Genomic DNA, 24,398 nt, shown 5'->3' on the forward strand with positions numbered 1-24,398 from the left:
TATAAATTAGAATATTTAAAAAACTAACCACACCACAGTGCAAAGTGAAACTAAGCATGAATCATTGTGATCAGATAGTGGTAAAAACACACACGTATAAAACGCTTATAAAATCTTATGAAAAGTGGTGATACCAGGGGGTTAGAGGCGTGTGAGGTTGTTGGAGATGTGGTAAACATTGTTGTCTGGCAGGTGGAGAGAGTTCTTCCTATAGTACCGCTCTCCCCGGTGGACCTCCAGGTACGGACCCCAACCCTCTACAGGAGAACACACCGCACACATACGCTGCAGACAGAGAGACAGACACATTAAATGTACTGTAATAGAGAGGACGCTTGGAGAGACACACAAACAGACTTTAATAGGGAGGCATTAACACTAGAAACGCTAAAGCAGTCATTTTGGCTGCACTTTTTTGTTTTGTTTTTATACTCCGCCGTTTATAAAGTCAAGCCCCCCTCCGTCCTTGATTTTCCCTAAGTACCATTTATCTTTTTTATTTGATCTTTAACGCTGCATTGTTGGCAAAGGACCCGTAAGTAAGCATTTCACTGTTAGTCTACACCTGTTATTTACGAAGCATGTGACGAATAACATTTTATTTAATATACTGCATGCATTTTGACCTGAACTTTCCAGGACCTGGGTTTGAAAAAAGGATTCAGACAATTCCAGGAGAAGTTCCAAACACTCTCAGAAGTCCTAAGGATCTACACTTCTGCCACACACACACACCTACCTGCCAGGGGTTTCCTTGGGCGTTGAGTATTTTCCAGACGGCGACGAGGGGGATCCAGATGAGACAGAAGGCGATCATACACCATCCCAGAGCCACCCCCCACGCAGGGTACTGCACCGTACCATAGGATGGCGGATGGAACGTCAACAACGACCAAACCAAGATCACCTACATAACACACACGCATTAGAGAGCGTGTGTGCGTGCCAGAGGGAAAAAAGGGGTTAGAGAAATGAGGACCATGGAACAGAGCCAGGTAGGATAGAATCTAAGTTCTAAAGAGAAAGACAGAGACAGCTTAGAGAGAACTCACAGTGATGACAGCAGGAGAGATAAAGAACCAGCATGCTCTCCACCACAGCCAGAAGAGAGAACTCCTCGTCCCAATCATCATCTCTATGTCCTTAATGAAACGATTTCCTCCTTCACACAAACACATAATACAAATGTCACAGACTATGTTCCATACGTAATATGCTGTACATGTAGCTATAACATGTAATATCCTGTATATGTAGTTATAACATGTAATATCCTGTATATGTAGCTATAACATGTAATATCCTGTATATGTAGCTATAACATGTAATATTCTGTATATGTAGTTATAACATGTAATATCCTGTATATGTAGTTATAACATGTAATATCCTGTATATATAGCTAAAACATGTAATATCCTGTATATGTAGCTATAGCATGTAATATCCTGTATATGTAGCTATAGCATGTAATATCCTGTATATGTAGCTATAACATGTAATATCCTGTATATGTAGCTATAGCATGTAATATCCTGTATATGTAGCTATAGCATGTAATATCCTGTATATGTAGCTATAGCATGTAATATCCTGTATATGTAGCTATAGCATGTAATATCCTGTATATGTAGCTATAACATGTAATATCCTGTATATGTAGCTATAACATGTAATATCCAATATATGTCACTATAACATGTAATATCCTGTATATGTAGCTATAACATGTAATATCCTGTATATGTAGCTATAACATGTACTATCCTGTATATGTAGCTATAACATAACCTGTAATATCCTGTATATGTAGCCATAACGTAATATCCTGTATATGTAGCTATAACATGTCATTTCCAATATATGTAGCTATAACATAATATGTAATATCCTGTATATGTAGCTATAACATGTAATATCCTGTATATGTAGCTATAGCATGTAATATCCTGTATATGTAGCTATAGCATGTAATATCCTGAATATGTAGCTATAACATGTAATATCCTGTATATGTAGCTATAACATGTAATATCCTGTATATGTAGCTATAACATGTAATATCCAATATATGTCACTATAACATGTAATATCCTGTATATGTAGCTATAACATAACATGTAATATCCTGTATATGTAGCTATAACATGTAATATCCTGTATATGTAGCTATAACATGTACTATCCTGTATATGTAGCTATAACATAAAATATCCTGTATATGTAGCTATAACATGTAATATCCTGTATATGTAGCTATAACATGTAATATCCAGTATATGTCACTATAACATGTAATAACCTGTATATGTAGCTATAACATAACATGTAATATCCTGTATATGTAGCTATAACATGTAATATCCTGTATATGTAGCTATAACATGTAATATCCTGTATATGTAGCTATAACATGTACTATCCTGTATATGTAGCTATAACATAACCTGTAATATCCTGTATATGTAGCCATAACGTAATATCCTGTATATGTAGCTATAACATGTCATTTCCAATATATGTAGCTATAACATAATATGTAATATCCTGTATATGTAGCTATAACATGTAATATCCTGTATATGTAGCTATAGCATGTAATATCCTGTATATGTAGCTATAGCATGTAATATCCTGAATATGTAGCTATAACATGTAATATCCTGTATATGTAGCTATAACATGTAATATCCTGTATATGTAGCTATAACATGTAATATCCAATATATGTCACTATAACATGTAATATCCTGTATATGTAGCTATAACATAACATGTAATATCCTGTATATGTAGCTATAACATGTAATATCCTGTATATGTAGCTATAACATGTACTATCCTGTATATGTAGCTATAACATAACCTGTAATATCCTGTATATGTAGCCATAACGTAATATCCTGTATATGTAGCTATAACATGTCATTTCCAATGTAGCTATAACATAATATGTAATATCCTGTATATGTAGCTATAACATAATATGTAATATCCTGTATATGTAGCTATAACATAACCTGTAATATCCTGTATATGTAGCCATAACGTAATATCCTGTATATGTGGCCATAACGGAATATCCTGTATATGTAGTTATAACATGTAATATCCAATATATGTAGCTAAAACATGTAATATCCTGTATATGTAGCTATAACATATAATACCCTGTATATGTAGCTATAACATAACATGTAATATCCTGTATATGTAGCTAAAACATGTAATATCCTGTATATGTAGCTATAACATATAATACCCTGTATATGTAGCTATAACATAACATGTAATATCCTGTATATGTAGCTATAACATGTAATATCCTGTATATGTAGCTATAACATAACATGTAATATCCTGTATATGTAGCTATAACATGTAATATCCTGTATATGTAGCTATAACATGTACTATCCTGTATATGTAGCTATAACATAACCTGTAATATCCTGTATATGTAGCCATAACGTAATATCCTGTATATGTAGCTATAACATGTCATTTCCAATATATGTAGCTATAACATAATATGTAATATCCTGTATATGTAGCTATAACATAATATGTAATATCCTGTATATGTAGCTATAACATAACCTGTAATATCCTGTATATGTAGCCATAACGTAATATCCTGTATATGTGGCCATAACGGAATATCCTGTATATGTAGTTATAACATGTAATATCCAATATATGTAGCTAAAACATGTAATATCCTGTATATGTAGCTATAACATATAATACCCTGTATATGTAGCTATAACATAACATGTAATATCCTGTATATGTAGCTAAAACATGTAATATCCTGTATATGTAGCTATAACATATAATACCCTGTATATGTAGCTATAACATAACATGTAATATCCTGTATATGTAGCTAAAACATGTAATACCCTGTATATGTAGCTATAACATAACATGTAATATCCTGTATATGTAGCTATAACATAACATGTAATATCAGGTATATGTAGCTATAACATAACATGTAATATCAGGTATATGTAGCTATAACATGTAATATAATGTAAATGTAGCTATAACATAACATGTAATATTCTCTATATGTAGCTATAACATGTAATTTACTGTATACGTAGCATATTTTTACTTACCGTAGATGTAGAACACCCCAACAAGCTCCAGCAGAGCAGCGATCAGTAGAACAAAGCCAGCACAGAACTGATCCATCAGAGTCACCCAGTATATCCCTGCCTGGAGTGACGCAGGCAGGCACACACACAATAAATAAATGTGAACGAAATTATGGTATCTAAAGACCTACTTTAGTTACGGTAACTAAGGACTTACCTGGGTTACGCACGGCAGGCCGAGCAGGAAAAGGATGGCACAGGTTGCCACAGAGATGATAGACCGCTTTGATTTGAAAGTTTCAGGGAAGGCATCCTGTAGGCAGGTGGAGATGACCTCTGGGGGACAACGGCAAGAGTCAGAGGTCACTGTCCAGGTCTAGTTAGTTAGTTAGTTTTTGTGTGTTGTGTTGTATAAATATATATAACCCAGGGCTGACACACACATGTGCATGGCATACAGTGAGGGAAAAAAGTATTTGATCCCCTGCTGATTTTGTACGTTTGCCCACTGACAAAGAAATGATCAGTCTATCATTTTAATGGTAGGTTTATTTGAACAGTGAGAGACAGAATAACAAAACAAAAATCCAGAAAAACGCATGTCAAAAATGTTATAAATTGATTGGCATTTTAATGAGGGAAATAAGTATTTGACCCCTCTGCAAAACATGACTTAGTACTTGGTGGCAAAACCCTTGTTGGCAATCACAGAGGTCAGACATTTTTTGTGGATGGCCACCAGGTTTGCACACATCTCAGGAGGGATTTTGTCCCACTCCTCTTTGCAGATCTTCTCCAAGTCATTAAGGTTTCGAGGCTGACGTTTGGCAACTCGAACCTTCAGCTCCCTCCACAGATGTTCTATGGGATTAAGGTCTGGAGACTGGCTAGGCCACTCCAGGACCTTAATGTGCTTCTTCTTGAGCCACTCTTTTGTTGCCTTGGCCGTGTGTTTTGGGTCATTGTCATGCTGGAATACCCATCCACAACCCTTTTTCAATGCCCTGGCTGAGGGAAGGAGGTTCTCACCCAAGATTTGACGGTACATGGCCCCATCCATCGTCCCTTTGATGCGGTGAAGTTGTCCTGTCCCCTTAGCAGAAAAACACCCCCAAAGCATAATGTTTCCACCTCCATGTTTGACGGTGGGGATGCTGTTCTTGGGGTCATAGGCAGCATTCCTCCTCCTCCAAACACGGCGAGTTGAGTTGATGCCAAAGAGCTCGATTTTGGTCTCATCTGACCACAACACTTTCACCCAGTTCTCCTCTGAATCATTCAGATGTTCATTGGCAAACTTCAGACGGGCATGTATATGTGCTTTCTTGAGCAGGGGGACCTTGCGGGCGCTGCAGGATTTCAGTCCTTCACGGCGTAGTGTGTTACCAATTGTTTTCTTGGTGACTATGGTCCCAGCTGCCTTGAGATCATTGACAAGATCCTCCCGTGTAGTTCTGGGCTGATTCCTCACCGTTCTCATGATCATTGCAACTCCATGAGGTGAGATCTTGCATGGAGCCCCAGGCCGAGGGAGATTGACAGTTCTTTTGTGTTTCTTCCATTTGCGAATAATCCACCAACTGTTGTCACCTTCTCACCAAGCTGCTTGGCGATGGTTTTGTAGCCCATTCCAGCCTTGTGTAGGTCTACAATCTTATCCCTGACATCCTTGGAGAGCTCTTTGGTCTTGGCCATGGTGGAGAGTTTGGAATCTGATTGATTGATTGCTTCTGTGGACAGGTGTCTTTTATACAGGTAACACGCGGAGATTAGGAGCACTCCCTTTAAGAGTGTGCTCCTAATCTCAGCTCGTTACCTGTATAAAAGACACCTGGGAGCCAGAAATCTTTCTGATTGAGAGGAGGTCAAATACTTATTTCCCTCATTAAAATGCAAATCAATTTATAACATTTTTGACATGTGTTTTTCTGGATTTTGTTGTTGTTATTCTGTCTCTCACTGTTCAAATAAACCTACCATTAAAATTATAGACTGATCATTTCTTTGTCAGTCGGCAAACATACAAAATCAGCAGGGGATCAAATACTTTTTTCCCTCACTGTATACAGTGCCTTCGGAAAGTATTCAGACACCTAGACTTTCTCCACATTTTGTTACATTACAGCCTTATTCTAAAATTGATAAAATAAATACAAATCCTCAACAATCTACACACATAATGACAAACTGAAAACAGGTTTTTAGATTTTTTTGCAAATAAATAAATAAAAGTATTCAGACCCTTTGCTATGAGACTTGAATTTGAGCTCAGGTGCATCCTGTTTCCATTGATCATCCTTGAGATGTTTCTACAACATGATTGGAGTCCACCTGTGGTAAATTCAATTGATTGGACATGATTTGGAAAGGCACACACCTGTCTATATAAAGTCCCACAGTTGACAGTGCATGTAAAAAAAAAAACAAGCCACGAGGCTTGAGGAGAGGCACAGATCTGGGAAAGGGTACCAAAATATTTCTGCAGCATTGAAGGTCCCCAAGAACACAGTGGCCTTGCATCATTCTTAAATGGAAGAAGTTTGGAACCACCAAGACCCTTCCTAGAGATTGCCGCCCAGCCAAACTTAGAAAATCGTGGGAGAAGGGCCTTGGTCATGGAGGTGACCAAGAACCCGATGGTCACTCTGACAGAGATCTAGAGTTCCTCTGTGGAGATGGGAGAACCTTCCAGAAGGACAACCATCTCTGCAGCACTCCACCAATCAGGCCTTTATGGTAGAGTGGCCAGACGGAAGCCACTCCTCAGTAAAAAGGCACGACAGCCCGCACTTAAAGACTCTCAGACCATGAGAAACAAGATTCTCTGGTCAGATGAAACCAAGATGGAACTATTTGGCCTGATTGCCAAGCGTCACGTCTGGAGGAAACCTGGCACCATCCTTACGGTGAAGCATGGTGGTGGCAGCATCATGCTGTGGGGATGTTTTTCAGTAGCAGTGACTAGGAGACTAGTCAGGATCGAGGGAAAGATGAACGGAGCAAAGTACAGAGAGATCCTTGATGAAAACCTGCTCCAGAGCGCTCAGGACCTCAGACTGGGGAAAAGGTTCACCTTCCAATAGGACAACGACCCTAAGCACACAACCAAGACAACCCCGGAATGGCTTCGGGACAAGTCTCTGAATGTCCTCGAGTGGCCCAGTCAGAGCCCGGACTTGAACCCGATCGAACATCTCTGGAGAGACCTGAAAATAACTGTGCAGCGATGCTCTCCATCCAACCTGACAGAGCTTGAGAGGATCAGCAGAGAAGAATGGGAGAAACTTGTGTGCCAAGCTTGTAGCGCCATACCCAAGAAGACTTGGAGGCTGTAATCGCTGCCAAAGGTCCTTCAACAAAGTACTGGGTCTGAATACTTATGTAAATGTCATTTCAGTTTTTTAGTTTAAAAAAAATGAGCAAACATTTCTAAAACAGTTTTTGCTTTGTCATTATGGGGTATTGTGTGTAGATTGATGAGGGGGGAAAACAATTCAATCAATTTTAGAATAAGGCTGTAACCTAACAAAATGTGGAAAAAGTCAAGGGGTCTGAATACTTTCCGAAGGCACTGTATGTATGTACAGTTGAAGTCGGAAGTTTACATACACCTTAGCCAAATACATTTAAACTGTTCACAATTACTGACATTTAATCCTAGTAAAGATTCCCTGTCTTAGGTCAGTTAGGATCACCACTTTATTTTAAGAATGTGAAATGTCAGAATAATTGTAGAGAGAATGATTTATTCCAGCTTTTATTTCTTTCATCACATTCCCAGTGGGACAGAAGTTTACATACACTCAATTAGTATTTGGTAGCATTGCCTTTACATTGTTTAACTTGGGTCAAACGTTTCGGGTAGTCTTCCACAAGCTTCCCACAATAAGTTGGGTGATTTTTTTCCCATTCCTCCTGACAGAGCTGGTGTAACTGAGTCAGGTTTGTAGGCCTCCTTGCTCACACACGCCTTTTCAGTTCTGCCCACACATTTTCTATAGGATTGAGGTCAGGGCTTTGTGATGGCCACACCAATACCTTGATTTTGTTGTCCTTAAGCCATTTTGCCACAATTTTGGAAGAATGCTTGGGATCATTGTCCATTTGGAAGACCCATTTGCGACCAAGCTTTAACTTCCTGACTGATGTCTTGAGATGTTGCTTCAATTTTCCTTCCTCATGATGCCATCTATTTTGTGAAGTGCACCAGTCCCTACTGCAGCAAAGCACACCCACAGCATGATGCTGCCACCCCTGTGCTTCACGGTTGGGATGGTGTTCTTCGGCTTGCAAGCTAACCCCTTTTTCCTCCAAACATAACGATGGTCATTATGGCCAAACAGTTCTATTTTTGTTTCATCAGACCAGAGGACATTTCTCCAAAAAGTACGATCTTTGTCCCCATGTGCAGTTGCAAACCGTAGTCTGGCTTTTTTATGGCGGTTTTGGAGCATTGGCTCCTTCCTTGCTGAGCGGCCTTTCAGGTTATGTCGATATAGGACTTGTTTTACTGTGTATATAGATACTTTTGTACCTGTTTCCTCCAACATCTTCAAGGTCCTTTGCTGTTTTTCTGGGATTGATTTGCACTTTTCGCACCAAAGTACGTTCATCTCTAGGAGACAGAACGCGTCTCCTTCCTGAGCGGTATGACAGCTGCGTGGTCCCATGGTGTTTATACTTGCATACTATTGTTTGTACAGATGAACGTGGTACCTTCAGGCATTTGGAAATTGCTCCCAAGGATGAACCAGACTTGTGGAGGTCTACAACTTTCTTTCTGAGGTCTTGGCTGATTTCTTTTGATTTTCCCATGATGTCAAGCAAAGAGGCACTGAGTTTGAAGGTAGGCCTTGAAATACATCCACAGGTACACCTCCAATTGACTCAAATGATGTCAATTAGCCTATCAGAAGCTTCTAAAGCCATTGCATCATTTTCTGGAATTTTCCAAGCTGTTTAAAGGCACAGTCAACTTAGTGTATGTAAACTTCTGACCCACTGGAATTGTGATACAGTGAATTATAAGTGAAATAATCTGTCTGTCAACAATTGTTGGAAAAATTACTTGTGTCATGCACAAAGTAGATGTCCTAACCGACTTGCCAAAACTATAGTTTGTTAACAAGAAATTTGTGGAGTGTGTTAAAAAACAAGTTTTAATGACTCCAACCTAAGTGTATGTAAACTTCCGACTTCAACTGTATGTATGCATGCATATATATGTAACCCAAAAAGTGTTAAAACAAATCAAAATATATTTTATATTTGAGATTCTTCAAAGTAGCCACCCCTTGCCTCGATGACAGCTTTGCACACTCTTGGCATTCTCTCAACCAGCTTCATGAGGTAGTCACCTGTAATGCATTTCAATTAACAGGTGTGCCTTGTTAAAAGTTAATTTGTGGAATTTCTTTCCTTCTTAATACGTTTGAGCCAATCAGATGTGTTGTGACAAGGTAGAGGTGGTATACAGACGATAGCCCTATTTGGTAAAAGACCAAGTCCATATTATGGCAAGAACAGCTCAAATAAGCAAAGAGAAATGACAGTCCATCATTACTTTAAGACATGAAGGTCAGTCAATACAGGACATTTCAAGAACTATGAACGTTTCTTAAAGTGCAATCACAAAAACCATCAAGTGCTATGATGAAACTGGCTCTCATGAGGACCGCCACAGGAAAGGAAGACCCAGAGTTACCTCTGCTGCAGAGGATAAGTTCATTAGAGTTACCAGCCTCAGAAATTGCAGCCCAAATAATTGCATCAGAGTTCAAGTAACAGACATCTCAACATCAACTGTTCAGAGGAGACTGCGTGAATCATGCCTTCATGGTCGAATTGCTGCAAAGAAACCACTACTAAAGGACACCAATAATAAGAAGAGACTTGCTTGGGCCAAGAAACACGAGCAGTGGACATTAGAGCGGTGGAAATCTGTCCTTTGGTCTGATGAGTCCAAATTTGAGATTTTTGGTTCCAACCACCATGTCTTTGTGAGACGCAGAGTAGGTGAACGGATGATCTCTGCATGTGTGGTTCCCACCGTGAAGCGTGGAGGAGGAGGTGTGATGGTGCTTTGCTGGTAACACTGTCTGTGATTTATTTAGAATTCAAGGCACACATAACCAGCATGGCTACCACAGCATTCTGCAGTGATACACCATCTCATCTGGTTTGTGCTTAGTGGGACTATATTTGTTTATCAACAAGACAATGACCCAACCCACCTCCAGGCTGTGTAAGGGCTATCTGACCAAGAAGGAGAGTGATGGAGTGCTGCATCAGATGACCTGGCCTTCACAATCACCCGACCTCAACCCAATTGAGATGGTTTGGGATGAGTTGGACCGCAAAGTGAAGGAAAAGCAGCCAACAAGTGCTCAGCATATGTGGGAACTCCTTCAAGACTGTTGGAAAAGCATTTCAGGTGAAGCTGGTTGAGAGAATGCCAAGAGTGTGCAAAGCTGTCATCAAGGCAAAGGGTGGCTACTTTGAAGAATCTAAAATAGAAAATATATTTTGATTTGTTTAACACTTTTTTGTTTACTACATGATTCCATATGTGTTATTTCATAGTTTTGATGTCTTCACTATTATTCTACAATGTAGAAAATAGTAAAAATAAAGAAAAACCCTTGAATGAGTAGGTGTCCAAACCTTTGACTGATACTATAGATATAGAGATATAGAGATATGTGTCGGAGGAAACACTGTTCAACTGACGACCGAAGTCAGCCTGCAGGCGCCTGGCCCACCACAAGGAGTCGCTAGAGGCCAAACCCTCCCCTAACCCGGACGATGCTGGGCCAATTGTGCGCCGCCCTATTGGACTCCCGGTCACGGCCGGTTGTGACACAGCCAGCCTGTAGTGCCTTAGACCGCTACTTCCAATAGAAGTAGTTGATTCGGGCCACATTATTTGAAAAATACATGTGTACTTTATTATTTGTTATTTAAATACTTATTTTCTGTGTATTTTAGTATTTTCAAATAATGTGGCCCGAATCAACTACGTCTATTGGAAGTAGCGGTCTAAGGCACTACAGGCTGGCTGTAGCCTGTAGGGCGGCGCACAATTGGCCTATCGTCGTCCGGGTTAGGGGAGGATTTGGCCGGGGGGCTTCACTTGGCTCATCGCGCTCTAGCAACTCCTTGTGTTGGGCCAGGCGACTGCAGGCTGACTTCGGTCGTCAGTTGAACAATGTTTCCGCCGACACATTGGTGCAGCTGGCTTCCAGGTTAAACGAGCGGGTGCTAAGAATCGCGCCTTGGCAGGTCATGTTTCGGAGGACGCATGACTCGACCTTCGCCTTTCCCGAGCCTGTTGGGGAGTTGCAGCAATGAGACAAGATCGTAATCACAAAATTGGGGAGAAAAAGGGGGTAAAAAAATGTTATACTAATATTTTTAATTATTTTCTAATACTTATTACAAATACTATTTTCAAATCTGTCATTCTCATTGAAGCAAATCTAAGAAGCAGTAAATCTGTTCTATGTGCACTATTTCTATGCTTCCCATTCTTAAGTTTCGTTTTTGCATCTTTTACTTTCGGTTTTGTACGCTTCAAACAGCTGAAAATACAATATTTATGGTTATGGAAAAGATCTTTCACAGGGGTTTAGATGGTACAATGATTCTCTACACTATACTGTACTTGCTTGTTTTGTCACAAACTGAAATAACTACTTGAATTTTTGAATTTTAGCAATCAGGAAATGGCTGAGCGATTTCTGCATAGTGCATCTTTAAATGCATTTGTGTATTTTCAAACTTTCCAAGTGTATTTCCAAATATTTTCCAATATTCAACTACTTGTCTTTTCAAATAAAAAATATCTAAATACTTACTTCCAAATATCTTTGAAAGTAATTGTGTGACTGACCTATGCCAGCAAACTGCGAGTCAAGTCCGAGGGTGAGCAACATGAAGAAGAAGAGGATGGACCAGAGAGGAGAGATGGGCAGCTTGGATAGGGCATCAGGGTACGCAATAAATGCAAGGCCAAAACCTACACACACACGCACACACACGCTTTGTTAGTGTTTGTTAAGTGGCATTTATGTCAGTAAGGTAAAGCTAAATACAGTACAGTGGTGTACTACTGACCTGCCTGGGCCACCTCTGATACAGGCTTTCCGTATACATGAGCCATGTGACCTAGGATGGAGAAGATGGCGAAGCCTGCAAACACGCTGGTACCTATAGAGTGACATTAAACAGGAAAGGAAAAACGATGTACTGGAACACAATGAAACCATTGAAACAGTGTTCTTCAATGTACATTTCCTACTTTATATGATTCCATTAGCATCTGTCTGGTGTGTGTGAGTTGCGTTTGTGTCATACCACAGTTGGTGAGGCAGACAGTCAGTGCGTCCTTGAACACATTGTTGTGGAACTTGTTATAAGAAGACAGGGCTGTGACACCACCCCACGCTATTGACAGAGAATAGAAGATCTGTGTGGCTGCATCTCTCCACACCTTCCAGAAAGACATAGGATTTAGTTACTTCATCAATCAATCATATGTGTATTTTGAGTTGACAGGTAAGAGGTTAGGCTCTGACCTCTGCCTCGCCCAGTTTTGTGAGGTTGGACTGGGAGCCAATGTAGAACTCGATTCCGTCTCTTGCGCCCTCTAGTGTAACTCCCCGGATCAGCAGGATCAGCAACACCACATAGGGAAATGTAGCGGTGAAATACACCACCTGGGGACAGACACACAAAAATATTAGAGAGACAACACACACACACACACACACACATCCGAGAGACACACATTAGAAAGAAAGGACCAACTCTCACACACTAGTGGTGAGTGGGTCAGCTGTTTGTTCACCCACACCCACCCGCAATTGCTAATAACCCATCCGCAACCTCCTGACTATATGTGATAAAGTGAAAATCTGAGGCCCGCACCAGACCCTAACCCGCTAATATAGAAAATACTGTAGGCTACCGTCAGAGACGGCAGTACTTTTTTTTTTTAACTATCTTTTTGCCTGATTTTAGATATGTTTCTGCTTATAATTTCCGACGTTTTGGTAGGCTATTTGTAAGTCAACGTGCAGTTTCTCTTCTGTCATTATGTTGCCCAAGAAGACTAAGTAAACCCTTGCTCACCAGAATAATGTCATAAATCGATAGAATGAATGCTTCAATCTAGTTGACGTCGGTAAAGTTCTCCGTCAACTCTGATACTTCCACGGAGCAAAGACGTTTAGGGACCGGGGAGAAAATGAAATAACTTAAACAAACTGGAAAGATTTTCTGTGTAAAATTTCCAAATGACATCAGTTTGACCGGTTGTAATGAAATAGAAAGCTGTGAAAACGACCCAACATGTTTCTGATAAGATTTCAGTTCAGCTTGGATGCATATTTTATGTGGTTGAAATACTATCAGCTTTTATGATGCTGATATAGATAGATACAGTCTGTCGCGGTTCTAACTGCGGATTCGCATTCTCTCAAGATGATGAAATAAATAAATTATATTTCTCCCTCCTGTTTCTGACTAAAAATTGCCTACATTTGGTGTATCATTTTACTGCAAGACATTTTTAATTCTGCAGGACTTACTAAGGCTAAGTGAGAAGTTATAGACCTACAGTCAGTGTCCAGATTTCAGTTTCCATTTAACCCATCTGAACAGTAGGCTACAGTTCCCTTGACGTGCCATAAGCCTATTTGAAGTCCCGGTCTTATGACTGTCAAATTTGTATAGTGCCTCACAATCATCACACATAACATAGCCGGCACTGCTGTCATCCTCTTTTACCACTTCACCAAATCTTCCCCAAACATTACTTTTCTGGCCCTCCCTTCTCTTTATTTTCAACTCTCCATTTCGCAGCTTTTTTCTTATTGAAATAAACTCAGACATTGTAATTTTTTTCCTCTGTGGATCGACGTTTCCAAATGCATTTGGCGATTGGCATGTAAGCTATTTGGTGCACTTACAGTTAGGCTCTAAAGCTTAGGTTTATGCACTAATGCCAGCTAGCCTAAAATAATTAAAGGTATTGTTTTCTCCTTATTCAATATTTCATGACCCTAAACCTGCCCGCCTCATGGATATAACCACGGCGACTGTGGGTTATGAGTCAACCCACGCATCACTATCACTACCACACCCACACACAAACAGGAAATGGATCTGGGTCATACAGACTTTTCCTGAAGACTTGATGCCTTTGTAAAGGGCAGCAGCGATGAGCAGCCATCCCAGTAGCAGACAGAGAGCCAGATGCCAGACCACCGGACCGGTCTCATCCAGACCACTAGACCTTTGTAAGGCCACCAGGCTGGGGATGGACAAAGACAGATTGACCACCTTACAGACCGGCACATCTTACAGTCAGACACAGTTTAAACACAACATTATACAGACAACCTGGCATTCAACACAACCTGTGCGACCTCTGAAGTATTTTCAACTGTGAGTGAAATTGAAACAGAATCAAGGCAAAGTGTGTATGTATGTATGTGTGTGTGTTACTCACTCCCAATACTGTTCGCTGGGGCTCTGTACTGGGATGTTGAAGATGTTTTCCTTTGGGCAGGTCTCATTCTCCCACAGTGTCATGTTGGCTGCAATTACTGGTACACTCCAGTTGGCAGCTGGAGTAATGTTGCACACTTCTGTAGAGGTCAGAAGCCCTTGGTCAGAGTGGTAAAGTTACTGGGCACTCTTTTCAGGTTCACCTGGGTCGTTTTCATTTAAGCATATCATGGAAAACGTTTTTAAATGTTAGGCAACGTAAAATATTGGTCCAGGTTCTTTTGTTTTGAGACTAATTAAAACGATGGAAGAGCAAAAGCTGCACAACAGGGAAACTTCACTACATCTTTCAATGTGACACTATGTTATAAAACAGGTACCTCTAGGTGTGAGGCTACAGTTGCTGTTGGACCAGTAGAAACAGTCACTCCATGGCAGAGGGGACTGGAAGGAGGCAAACATGTAGTAGAGACTGTAGGCAATGATGACATTGTAGTAGATGCCTACTAACGTACTTACCAAAACCATAGCTACACCCACACCTGGAGAGGATAGGGAAAGGGAGAGGGAGAAGGAGAAGGAGAGAGGGAGAAGGAGAGAGGGAAAGGAGAGGAGGGAGGGAGAAGGAGAAGGAGAGAGGGAGTGGGAGAAGGAGAGAGGGAGAAGGAGAAGGGGAGAGGGAGCGGGTGAAGGAGAGAGGGAGTGGGAGAAGGAGAGAGGGAGAGGGAGTGGGTGAGAGGGAGCGGGAGACGGAGAGAGGGAGATGGAGAGAGGGAGAGGGAGAAGGGTTAGATGTTTATCATCAAGGAGCGTTCTTCAATATTTGAATTGGAATTTCAATTCACTTCCTGAATAGATTGAATTGTCCCCATCCCTGATAGAAAAGTATCTTTATTGACAAGACATACGGGTCTGTGAAGTTCCATCTTTATCACATACTGATTCAGCCTGAAGCAAACAGCCAGAACCAGTGCTTCCTGGTATACTGGTCAACCTGTCACGTTGTAGTTCCTCATCTTAAGATGTATCTAAATCAAGGAAGTCCCATTAAGGTAAACATTCTCTTTTCCAAGGAAGACGTGGCAGAGAACACATGATAAGTGAGACATTCTACGGTACGATGTATCCACCAAAGCACGCGCAAGAATAATTGCAGTGGCAATGTAAAAAAATTACACTGAACAAAAATATAAAACGCAACAAGCAACAATTTCTAAGATTTTACTGAGTTACAGTTCATATAAGAAAAATCAGTCAATGGAAATAAATTAATTAGGTCCTAATCTATGGATTTCACATCACAGATATGCATCTGTTGGTCACAGATACCTTTTAAAAAAAGTAGGGGCGTGGATCAGAAAACCAGTCAGTATCAGGTGTGACCACCATTTGCCTCATGCAGCGCGACACATCTCCGTCACATAGAGTTGATCAGGCTGTTGATTGTGGCATGTGGAATGTTGTTCCACTCCTCTTCAATGGCTGTGCAAAGTTGCTGGAATTTGGCGGGAACTTGAACACGCTGTCGTACACGTTGATCCAGAGCATCCCAAACATGCTCAATGGTTGACATGTCTGGTGAGTATGCAGGCCATGGAAGAACTGGGACATTTTCAGCTGCCAGGAATTGCCAAATTCTCCAAAACATTCAATTCTCTGGCAAAAGCTCTGGTGGCCATTCCTGCAGTCAGCGTGCCAATTGCACGCTCCCTCAAAACTTGAGAAATCTGTGGCCTTGTGTTGTGTGACAAAACTAAACATTTGTGTGGCCTTTTATTGTCCCCAGCACAAGGTTCGCCTGTGTAATGATATACCACACTTATCAGGTGGATGGATTATCTTGGCAAAGGAAAAATGCTCACTAACAGGGACGTAAACAAATTTGTGCTAAACATTTGAGAGAAATACGATTTTTGTGCTGATGGAACATTTCTGGGATCTTTTATTTCAGCTCATAAAAAATGGGACCAACACTTTACATGTTGCATTTATATTTTTGTTCAGTGTATATATGGATTGGTCACAAACAAGTATTACTAAGAAATTGCTTACATGCACACCCTAGACCAGTGTTTCTTAATCCTGGATCTGGGTGCACATTTTTGTTTATGCCCTAGCACTACACACCGGATTGAAATAATCAACTATTAGAATTAGGTGCGTTGCGTAGGGTTAGGGTAAAAACAAAAACCAGGATTTGGAAACACTACCCTATACAGTTTTATAACTAATCAATAGCAGTAGAGAAGGACTTGATCCAATATTGAGTAATGTCTTTACCGTGAGTCAATAAAAGTGCACCATAAATGTGTTCTGTGTTTGGCATACAGCAGCTAGAGGCCAGTCTGACAGAGTGACACATTAACCCACTGAGCTTGGGGCTTGGTAGGGTTATAGGTCAGCCCAGGGGCTGGGTACATACAGTAAATGGACTAGCAGCCTTATAGGGTTAGCCCTGGGGCTAGACTGATAGTTCCTCCAGCTCATACATAGAGTTTAAGTTCAGGTCATATGGTTAACCATTAGTACACTGTTCAAACAAACTTGAGACCATTTTCCTCTAAGGTCAATAAGGCTGATCCAGTGGTGTAATGGGCTGGCTGCTCACACAAAATGTGAATGGATGAGTTCCTAGTAGTGGAAAAACCAGTCGTACAGCCGGTCCCAATTCACTCCTTACCCATTACCTTTGGCCCTTACCCTTCAATGTCTGCAGATCTGAAGAGCCTGGCTAGGTATAAGCAGTAGTGGTGGGGGTTCCAAAAAAAATAGCTTACACCTTACATACTGTATCTGCAAACATTGAAGGGTTGAGACCAAGAGTAATGGGTAGACAGTGAATTGGGACCGGTATGGGCTAAGGGGCTAAATTAGGGGTACGAGGTACAAGGGTTAGTCTTACCCTGAAATATGGGCAGAGCTCTCCACACGTTGACGGGGCCTTGGCTGCAGAACTGACCGAAGGAACTCTCCAGGAAGAACATAGGTATACCAGCAACAGCCAGCATGATGACATACGGGATGAGGAAAGCACCTAGAGAGAGAGAGGAAAGAGAATTTGACACTGTGATAACAAATCCAGGAATATGAGGTAGTCAGTGAATGGTTGGAGCGTATATGGGCTTAAAACTCCAATAAATACGATAATCTGAACTGTACCTTTAAGAACGTTCTGCCATGGTCACGTTTAGAAGTGTGATTATAGGGCAGGATTCCCCAATAGGCGGCCCGCAGGCCAAATTTGGCCCGCAGGTGATTTTATTTGGCCCCCCAAGTTCTGACAATTATCATTTTTTGGGACATAAGACTAAAATCATCAGGAAATGAGCTTCAAGTGATTTTAATTTAGGAAATCTGTTGCCATGTACACCCACGCATAAATAGAGGCATGTGAGCTTATCCCATAGTTATCAAGGTTTTAAATGATTCTGTTTTTGTCAAATACTTGATCTGTTTAAGATTCTTGCGGTCAATTTGCAGTGTACAAATTATTTATAACTATGTTTCGGCCCCCGACCATCTGCTCAAGGAAAAATCGGACCACGGCTGAATGCAACTGGGGAACCCTGTTATAGGGTACTGAGTTCCTATTGAACAGTGGACAGGTGTGTCATTAGTGCACACTAAGCAAGCTTAGGTCAGTGTGTGTGTGTGTCAGTAGAGGCTCCTCAGAGGAGGAAGGGGAGGACCATCCTATTCAGTGAATTTCAGAAAAAAATGATTTTTACATAAAACTATACTAAATATATTAATGTTATCAAATTAATGATTAAAACACACTGTTTTGCAATGAAGGTCTACAGTAGCCTCAACAGCACCTTCTAGGGTATAATAATGGTGTAGCCGGAGCAAAGATATTTTCCGTCCTCCTCTGGGTACACTGACTTCAATACAAAACGTAAGAGGCTCATGGTTCTCACCCACTTCCATAGACTTACACAGTAATTATGATGACTTCCGGAGGACGTCCTCCAACCGATCAGAGCTCTTGCAGCATGAACTGACATGTTGTCCATCCAATCAAAGGATCAGAGAATGAATGTAGTACTAAAGGCATAAGCTACAGCTAGCTAGCACAGCAGTGCATAAAGTGTGGTGAGTAGTTGGCTCAGAGATAGACAATAGTTGAACAGTTTTGAACAAATTCATTTCTTTAAAAAAATATGGATAAGCAGTTGTTTTGTTTCTTCCTCTTAGTTTACCTTTCACTCACTTAGACAGCTAATTTAGCCTACTCAACAACCTGACTCAAACACAGAGGAATGCTATTTATGTTAGCTAGCTGGCTAAGGCTATCCAACACTGCAACTCTTCCAAGTCAAGGTAAGCTTTCGGGTTTATAAATGTATTGCCACCGGTGACCGCCAGGCTAACTACTTGCTGTACACTGTACTGCGTGATTGTACACATAGATTGGATTGTGGGTTTACTAATGTGTTAGTTCTAGTTTCTTCAAGTGCAGTTGCAAAAACCATCAAGCGCTATGATGGAACTGGCTCTCATGAGGACCGCCACAGGAATGGAAGACCCAGAGTTACCTCTGCTGCAGAGGAGAAGTTCATTAGAGTTACCAGCCTCAGAAATTGCAGCTCAAATAAATGCTTCACAGAGTTCAAGTAACAGACACATCTCAACATCAACTGTTCAGAGGAGACTACGTGAATCAGGCCTTCATGGTTGAATTGCTGCAAAGAAACCACTACTAAAGGACACCAATAATAAGAAGAGACTTGCTTGGGCCAAGAAACACGAGCAATGGACATTAGACTGGTGGGAATGTGTCCTTTGGTCTGATAAGTCCAAATTTGAGATTTCTGGTTCCAACCGCCATGTCTTTGTGAGACGCAGTGTGAGTGAACGGATGATCGCCGCATGTGTATTTCCCACCGTAAAGCATGGAGGAGGTGGTGGTGTTATGGTGTGGGGGTGCTTTGCTGGTGACACTGTATGTGAATTATTTAGAATTCAAGGCACACTTAACCAGCATGGCTACTACAGCATTCTGCAGCGATACGCCATCCCATCTGGTTTGGGCTTAGTGGGACTATCATTTGTTTTTCAACAGGACAATGACCCAACACACCTCCAGGCTGTGTAAGGGCTATTTGACCAAGAAGGAGAGTGATGGAGTGCTGCATCAGATGACCTGGCCTCCACAATCACCCGACCTCAACCCAATTGAGATGGTTTGGGATGAGTCGACCGCAGAGTGAATAAAAAGCAGCCAACAAGTGCTCAGCGTATGTGGGAACTCCTTCAAGACTGTTGGAAAAGCATTCCAGGTGAAGCTGGTTGAGAGAATGCCAAGAGTGTGCAAAGCTGTCATCAAGGCAAAGGGTGGCTATTTGAAGAATATCAAATATATTTTGATTTGTTGAACACTTTTTTGGTTACTACATGATTCCATATGTGTTATTTCATAGTTTTGATGTTTTCACTATTATTCTACAATGTAGAAAATACTAAAAATAAAATAAAAACCCTTGAATGGAGTAGGTGTTCTAAAACTTTTGACCGGTAGTGCACGTTTCTTAGAAGTAGTTTTCACATAAAACTTTATATGTCCGAACTCAGAATCAAATATGCTTCCCAAACATAACATGTTCGCTGTGGTAGAACGTTTATTTTGATTGGCGATTTTTTTGCATTTATCAGAGTGCCATCAGCTAGCCTGATTTCAGATGTGTCCATGTAAACAGGATTATTAGGGAAATCGTTCTTCTTGCAAAGCGTGTAAATGTTTTAATCAAACTATTATAGTAATCTGACTATCCACAATAATTGCATTATTGTGTGCATGTAACCGCACTCAATGATGTAGGCTGTGTAGCGGTTAGCAGTTAGTGGTTATGGTATGAAGGTTTGACTTAGATACGTTTTTTCGCCTAGTCAGACAACTGTTGTGTTGTGCACTGAATACCAAGCAAAGGGAAAAGGTGAGAGGAGAGAGAGCGTAGATGTGAGAACGAATTATTCAACAAGCAAAGTGATGATACTGTATGTGGCTGCTATGAAAGTGAACGGGTGATCAGGGGTGTATTCATTCCACCGATTCTGTTGCAAAACATTTCTTAAACGGAAGGAAACGGAACAAAACGGGGGATGAAACTAGCGGAATTTGTCCAGTAGAAACTCTAGTTTTAGACGTTCCGTGTTGCCACTGTTTGGACTAGTGACTACACCCCAGATCAGCTAGATGCTGGCAAGAGTGTGCAAGGCTGTATTGAATGTGCCACCGTCTGTCACCTTGATTACTCCAATTTGTTTCAACCTGTACACCTATGTTATAAACTTTCATTTTTAGGCTAGGTTGTAGCAACCTCATGATGGGTATTGGGCAAATTCGAGTATCATGTAAACATTGAGCTTGGGTGAATGGAATATGAATGACAAGTCATCCAATAGGCTGTAATAGAAATTAGGCCATGCTCAAAAATCATCATCCCTAATCTTAAACTGCACTGACCGCCACTGGTGTGTGTGTGTCCACTTACCTCCTCCATTCTTATAGGCCAGGTAGGGGAACCTCCATACATTCCCCAGACCCACAGCGTAGCCAATCATAGACAACATGTATTCCCTCTTATTTGTCCAGTTCCCCCTGTCAGTATTCTCATCATTGCTGCCCACATGGGAGTCCTGCTGCTGCTTCTTCTCATGGTCATCCTTAACCTGTATCACAGACAGCCAGACAGACGAACGCACGCACGCACGCACGCACGCAAGCACATAGTAAGTGAGAGCATATTTCATAAAGCTTAGAAGCCAATGTCAAGCCATTGTTACATACAAACAACACACTGGAATTCGTTTTTATTAATTTACAGTGAATAACACCCCAACCATGACAGAGAAGTAGGCTATACAGTTAAATTATATATTTTCCGCAAACAACCATGACATAATTGACTGCTACACCAAGAGAGTTGCATATCATCCTACCGTGTCAGGGGCCGCGGGGTTTTTAAATATTACGTCTGTGAAACTGCACCAATATTTCCTCATTTTGCTGCTGTCTGTCGCGTGCAGAAGTGATGTGTGCGAAACGTTTGTTTGGGACAGACAGGTACACAGGTATTTAAACTCCCGTGAGCCTGAGTGACAGACAGGTCACCCTCGTCTCTCTAGCCAATCACCGCTCTGCTCCAGAAGTCACCTGCATTACCGCCATACCAAATTATAGCTTGAGTGAAACGTTTGAAACCGCGTTCGTCCGCATGCGTGTGTGTGCGTGCATGTGCGCGTGCGTGTTTCCAACCAGAGGACAAAGACATACTTACAGTATTTTCTCGTAAAGAGACCTAAATCTTTCATTCTTTTGTCCTCTTTCAGATATGACTAACTATTTCCAATGGTGGAAAAAGTACCCAATTGTCATACTTGAGTAAAAATAAAGATACCTTAATAGAAAATGACTCAAGTAAAAGTGAAAGTCACCCAGTAAAATACAACTTGAGAAAAAGTCTAAAAGTATTTGGTTTTAAATATACTTAAGTATCAAAAGTAAACGTAATTGCTAAAATGTACTTAAGTATAAAAAGTGGTAAGTATAAATTATTTCACATTCCTTATATTAAGCAATCCAGAAGGCACGATTTTCTTGTTTTTTATTTATTTACAGATAGCCAGAGGCACACTCCAATACTCAGGCATCATTAAAAACGAAGCATTTTTGTTCAGTGACTCTGCCAGATCAGAGGCAGTAGGGATGACCAGGGATGTTATGATAAGTGTGTGATTTTGACCATTTTCCTGTCCTGCTAAGCATTCGAAATGTAACTAGTACTTTTGGGTGTCAGGGAAAATGTATGGAGATTCATTTCTTAAGGAACGTAGTGGAGTAAAAGTAAAAGTTGTCAAAAATATAAATAGTAAAGTAAAGTACAGATACCCCAAAAAACGACTTTAATGTATTTTTACTGAAGTACTTTACACCACTGACTATTTCTAGTGGGTTTATTCTATCAATGCCAAACAAAACAGGTTGCCTATAATTTTGGTCAATGACTGAATAGGGTCAAGTGCTTTGTAGATTGTTTTCTAGTGTGGGTATGTGCTTATGTGTGTGTCTGCACGTGCATGTGTTTTGGATGCATGTGTGGATCCATGTGCATGTCTGTGTGTGTGTGTGTGTGTGTGTGTGTGCCTGTGAATGTGTGTGTTAGCCCAATAATGTACTGTTAAGGAGTGTAGGCGAGCCTACTTCTTTAAAGTCCAAGGACCTTACATGTTATGTTCAGAGGTAAACTGGCTCTGGCAGCAAAAACAGCCAAATACTCCATCTAAACGTGAATGCTACATATACACTATTTTGACACAGTTGCAGCCAACAGGTCCCCTGTAGCTCAGTTGGTAGAGTATGTGTCACGAACGTCTTCCAAATGAGTAGACCAAAGCGCAGCGCGTTGAGCGAACATGACTTTATTAATTCAAAGTCTGGAACAAAACAATAAACAAGAACGATTCGTGAAGTCCTCTGCTATACTGACAGAACATGGAACAAAAACCCACAATGCCCACAGGAAAACAATCAGAATAAATATGGCTCCCAATCAGAGATAACGAGCCGACAGCTGACACTCGTTACCTCCGATTGGGAGTCATTGACCAAACCTAGAAAAGAACCCCACAGAACTGCAAACAAGAAATACACCCAAAACCCAACATAACCAAACCAAACCCCAACAAAACAAATACACCCTGGCTCAAATATAAAAGTCCCGGAGCCAGAGTGTCACAGTACCCCCCCCTAAAGGTGCGAACTCCGGGCGCACCAGCATACAGTCTATGGGAGGGTCTGGGTGGGCGTCTGTCCACGGTGGCGGCTCTGGCCCTGGTCGTGGTCCCCACCCCACCTTAGTCACTATCCGCTTCCGTAGCCTCCTCCATTTGACCACCCCCCAACTAAACCCCACTGGATTAAGGGGCGGCACCGGATTAACGGGCAGCACCGGACTAAGGGGCAGCACCGGACTAAGGGGCAGTACCGGACTAAGGGGCAGCACCAGGATAAGGGGCAGCACCGGACTCAATGGCGGATCCTGGCTGGCTGGCTCTGGCGGATCCTGGCTGGACGGCTCTGGCGGATCCTGGCTGGACGGCTCATGGCAGGCTGAAGGATCTGGCTGCTCATGGCTGGCTGACGGATCTGGCTGCTCATGGCTGGCTGACGGATCTGGCTGCTCATGGCTGGCCGACGGATCTGGCTGCTCATGGCTGGCCGACGGATCTGGCTGCTCATGGCTGGCCGACGGATCTGGCTGCTCATGGCTGGCCGACGGATCTGGCTGCTCATGGCTGGCCGACGGATCTGGCTGCTCATGGCTGGCTGACGGATCTGGCTGATCCTGTCTGGCAGAAGGCTCTGGCTGATCCTGTCTGGCGGAAGGCTCTGGCTGATCCTGTCTGGCGAAAGGCTCTGGCTGATCCTGTCTGGCGGAAGGCTCTGGCTGATCCTGTCTGGCGGAAGGCTCTAGCGGCTCCTGTCTGGCGGAAGGCTCTAGCGGCTCCTGTCTGGCGGAAGGCTCTGGCTGATCCTGTCTGGCGGAAGGCTCTGGCTGATCCTGTCTGGCGGAAGGCTCTAGCGGCTCCGGTCTGGCGGACGGCTCTGAAGGCTCATGGCAGACGGGCGGCTTATGCAGCGCTTGGCAGACGGACAGTTCAGACGGCGTTGGGCAGACAGGCAGTTCAGGCGCCGTTGGGCAGACGGGCAGTTCAAGCGCCGTTGGGCAGACGGGCAGTTCAGGCGCCGTTGGGCAGACGGCAGACTCTGGCCGGCCG

General features: G+C 41.9%; 1 protein-coding gene across 1 annotated transcript; it reads right to left on the bottom strand.

Annotated features, from left to right (window-relative positions):
* Positions 1-141: 141 nt before the first annotated feature.
* slc6a14 (solute carrier family 6 member 14) lies at positions 142-21,623 on the bottom strand (the record flags this gene model as incomplete). Its single annotated transcript, XM_084166593.1, has 15 exons — positions 142-285; positions 740-907; positions 1,053-1,162; positions 4,128-4,227; positions 4,324-4,442; positions 11,998-12,123; positions 12,222-12,314; positions 12,462-12,597; positions 12,683-12,823; positions 14,289-14,421; positions 14,620-14,758; positions 14,999-15,160; positions 17,521-17,652; positions 21,113-21,290; positions 21,561-21,623. The coding sequence occupies 15 exons, from the start codon at positions 21,621-21,623 to the stop codon at positions 142-144; spliced, it is 1,944 nt and encodes a 647-aa protein (XP_084022719.1).
* Positions 21,624-24,398: the final 2,775 nt, after the last annotated feature.

The sequence above is a fragment of the Coregonus lavaretus genome (genome assembly GCF_964263955.1).
Source record: "Coregonus lavaretus genome assembly, chromosome: 8".
Lineage (NCBI taxonomy): Eukaryota > Metazoa > Chordata > Actinopteri > Salmoniformes > Salmonidae > Coregonus > Coregonus lavaretus.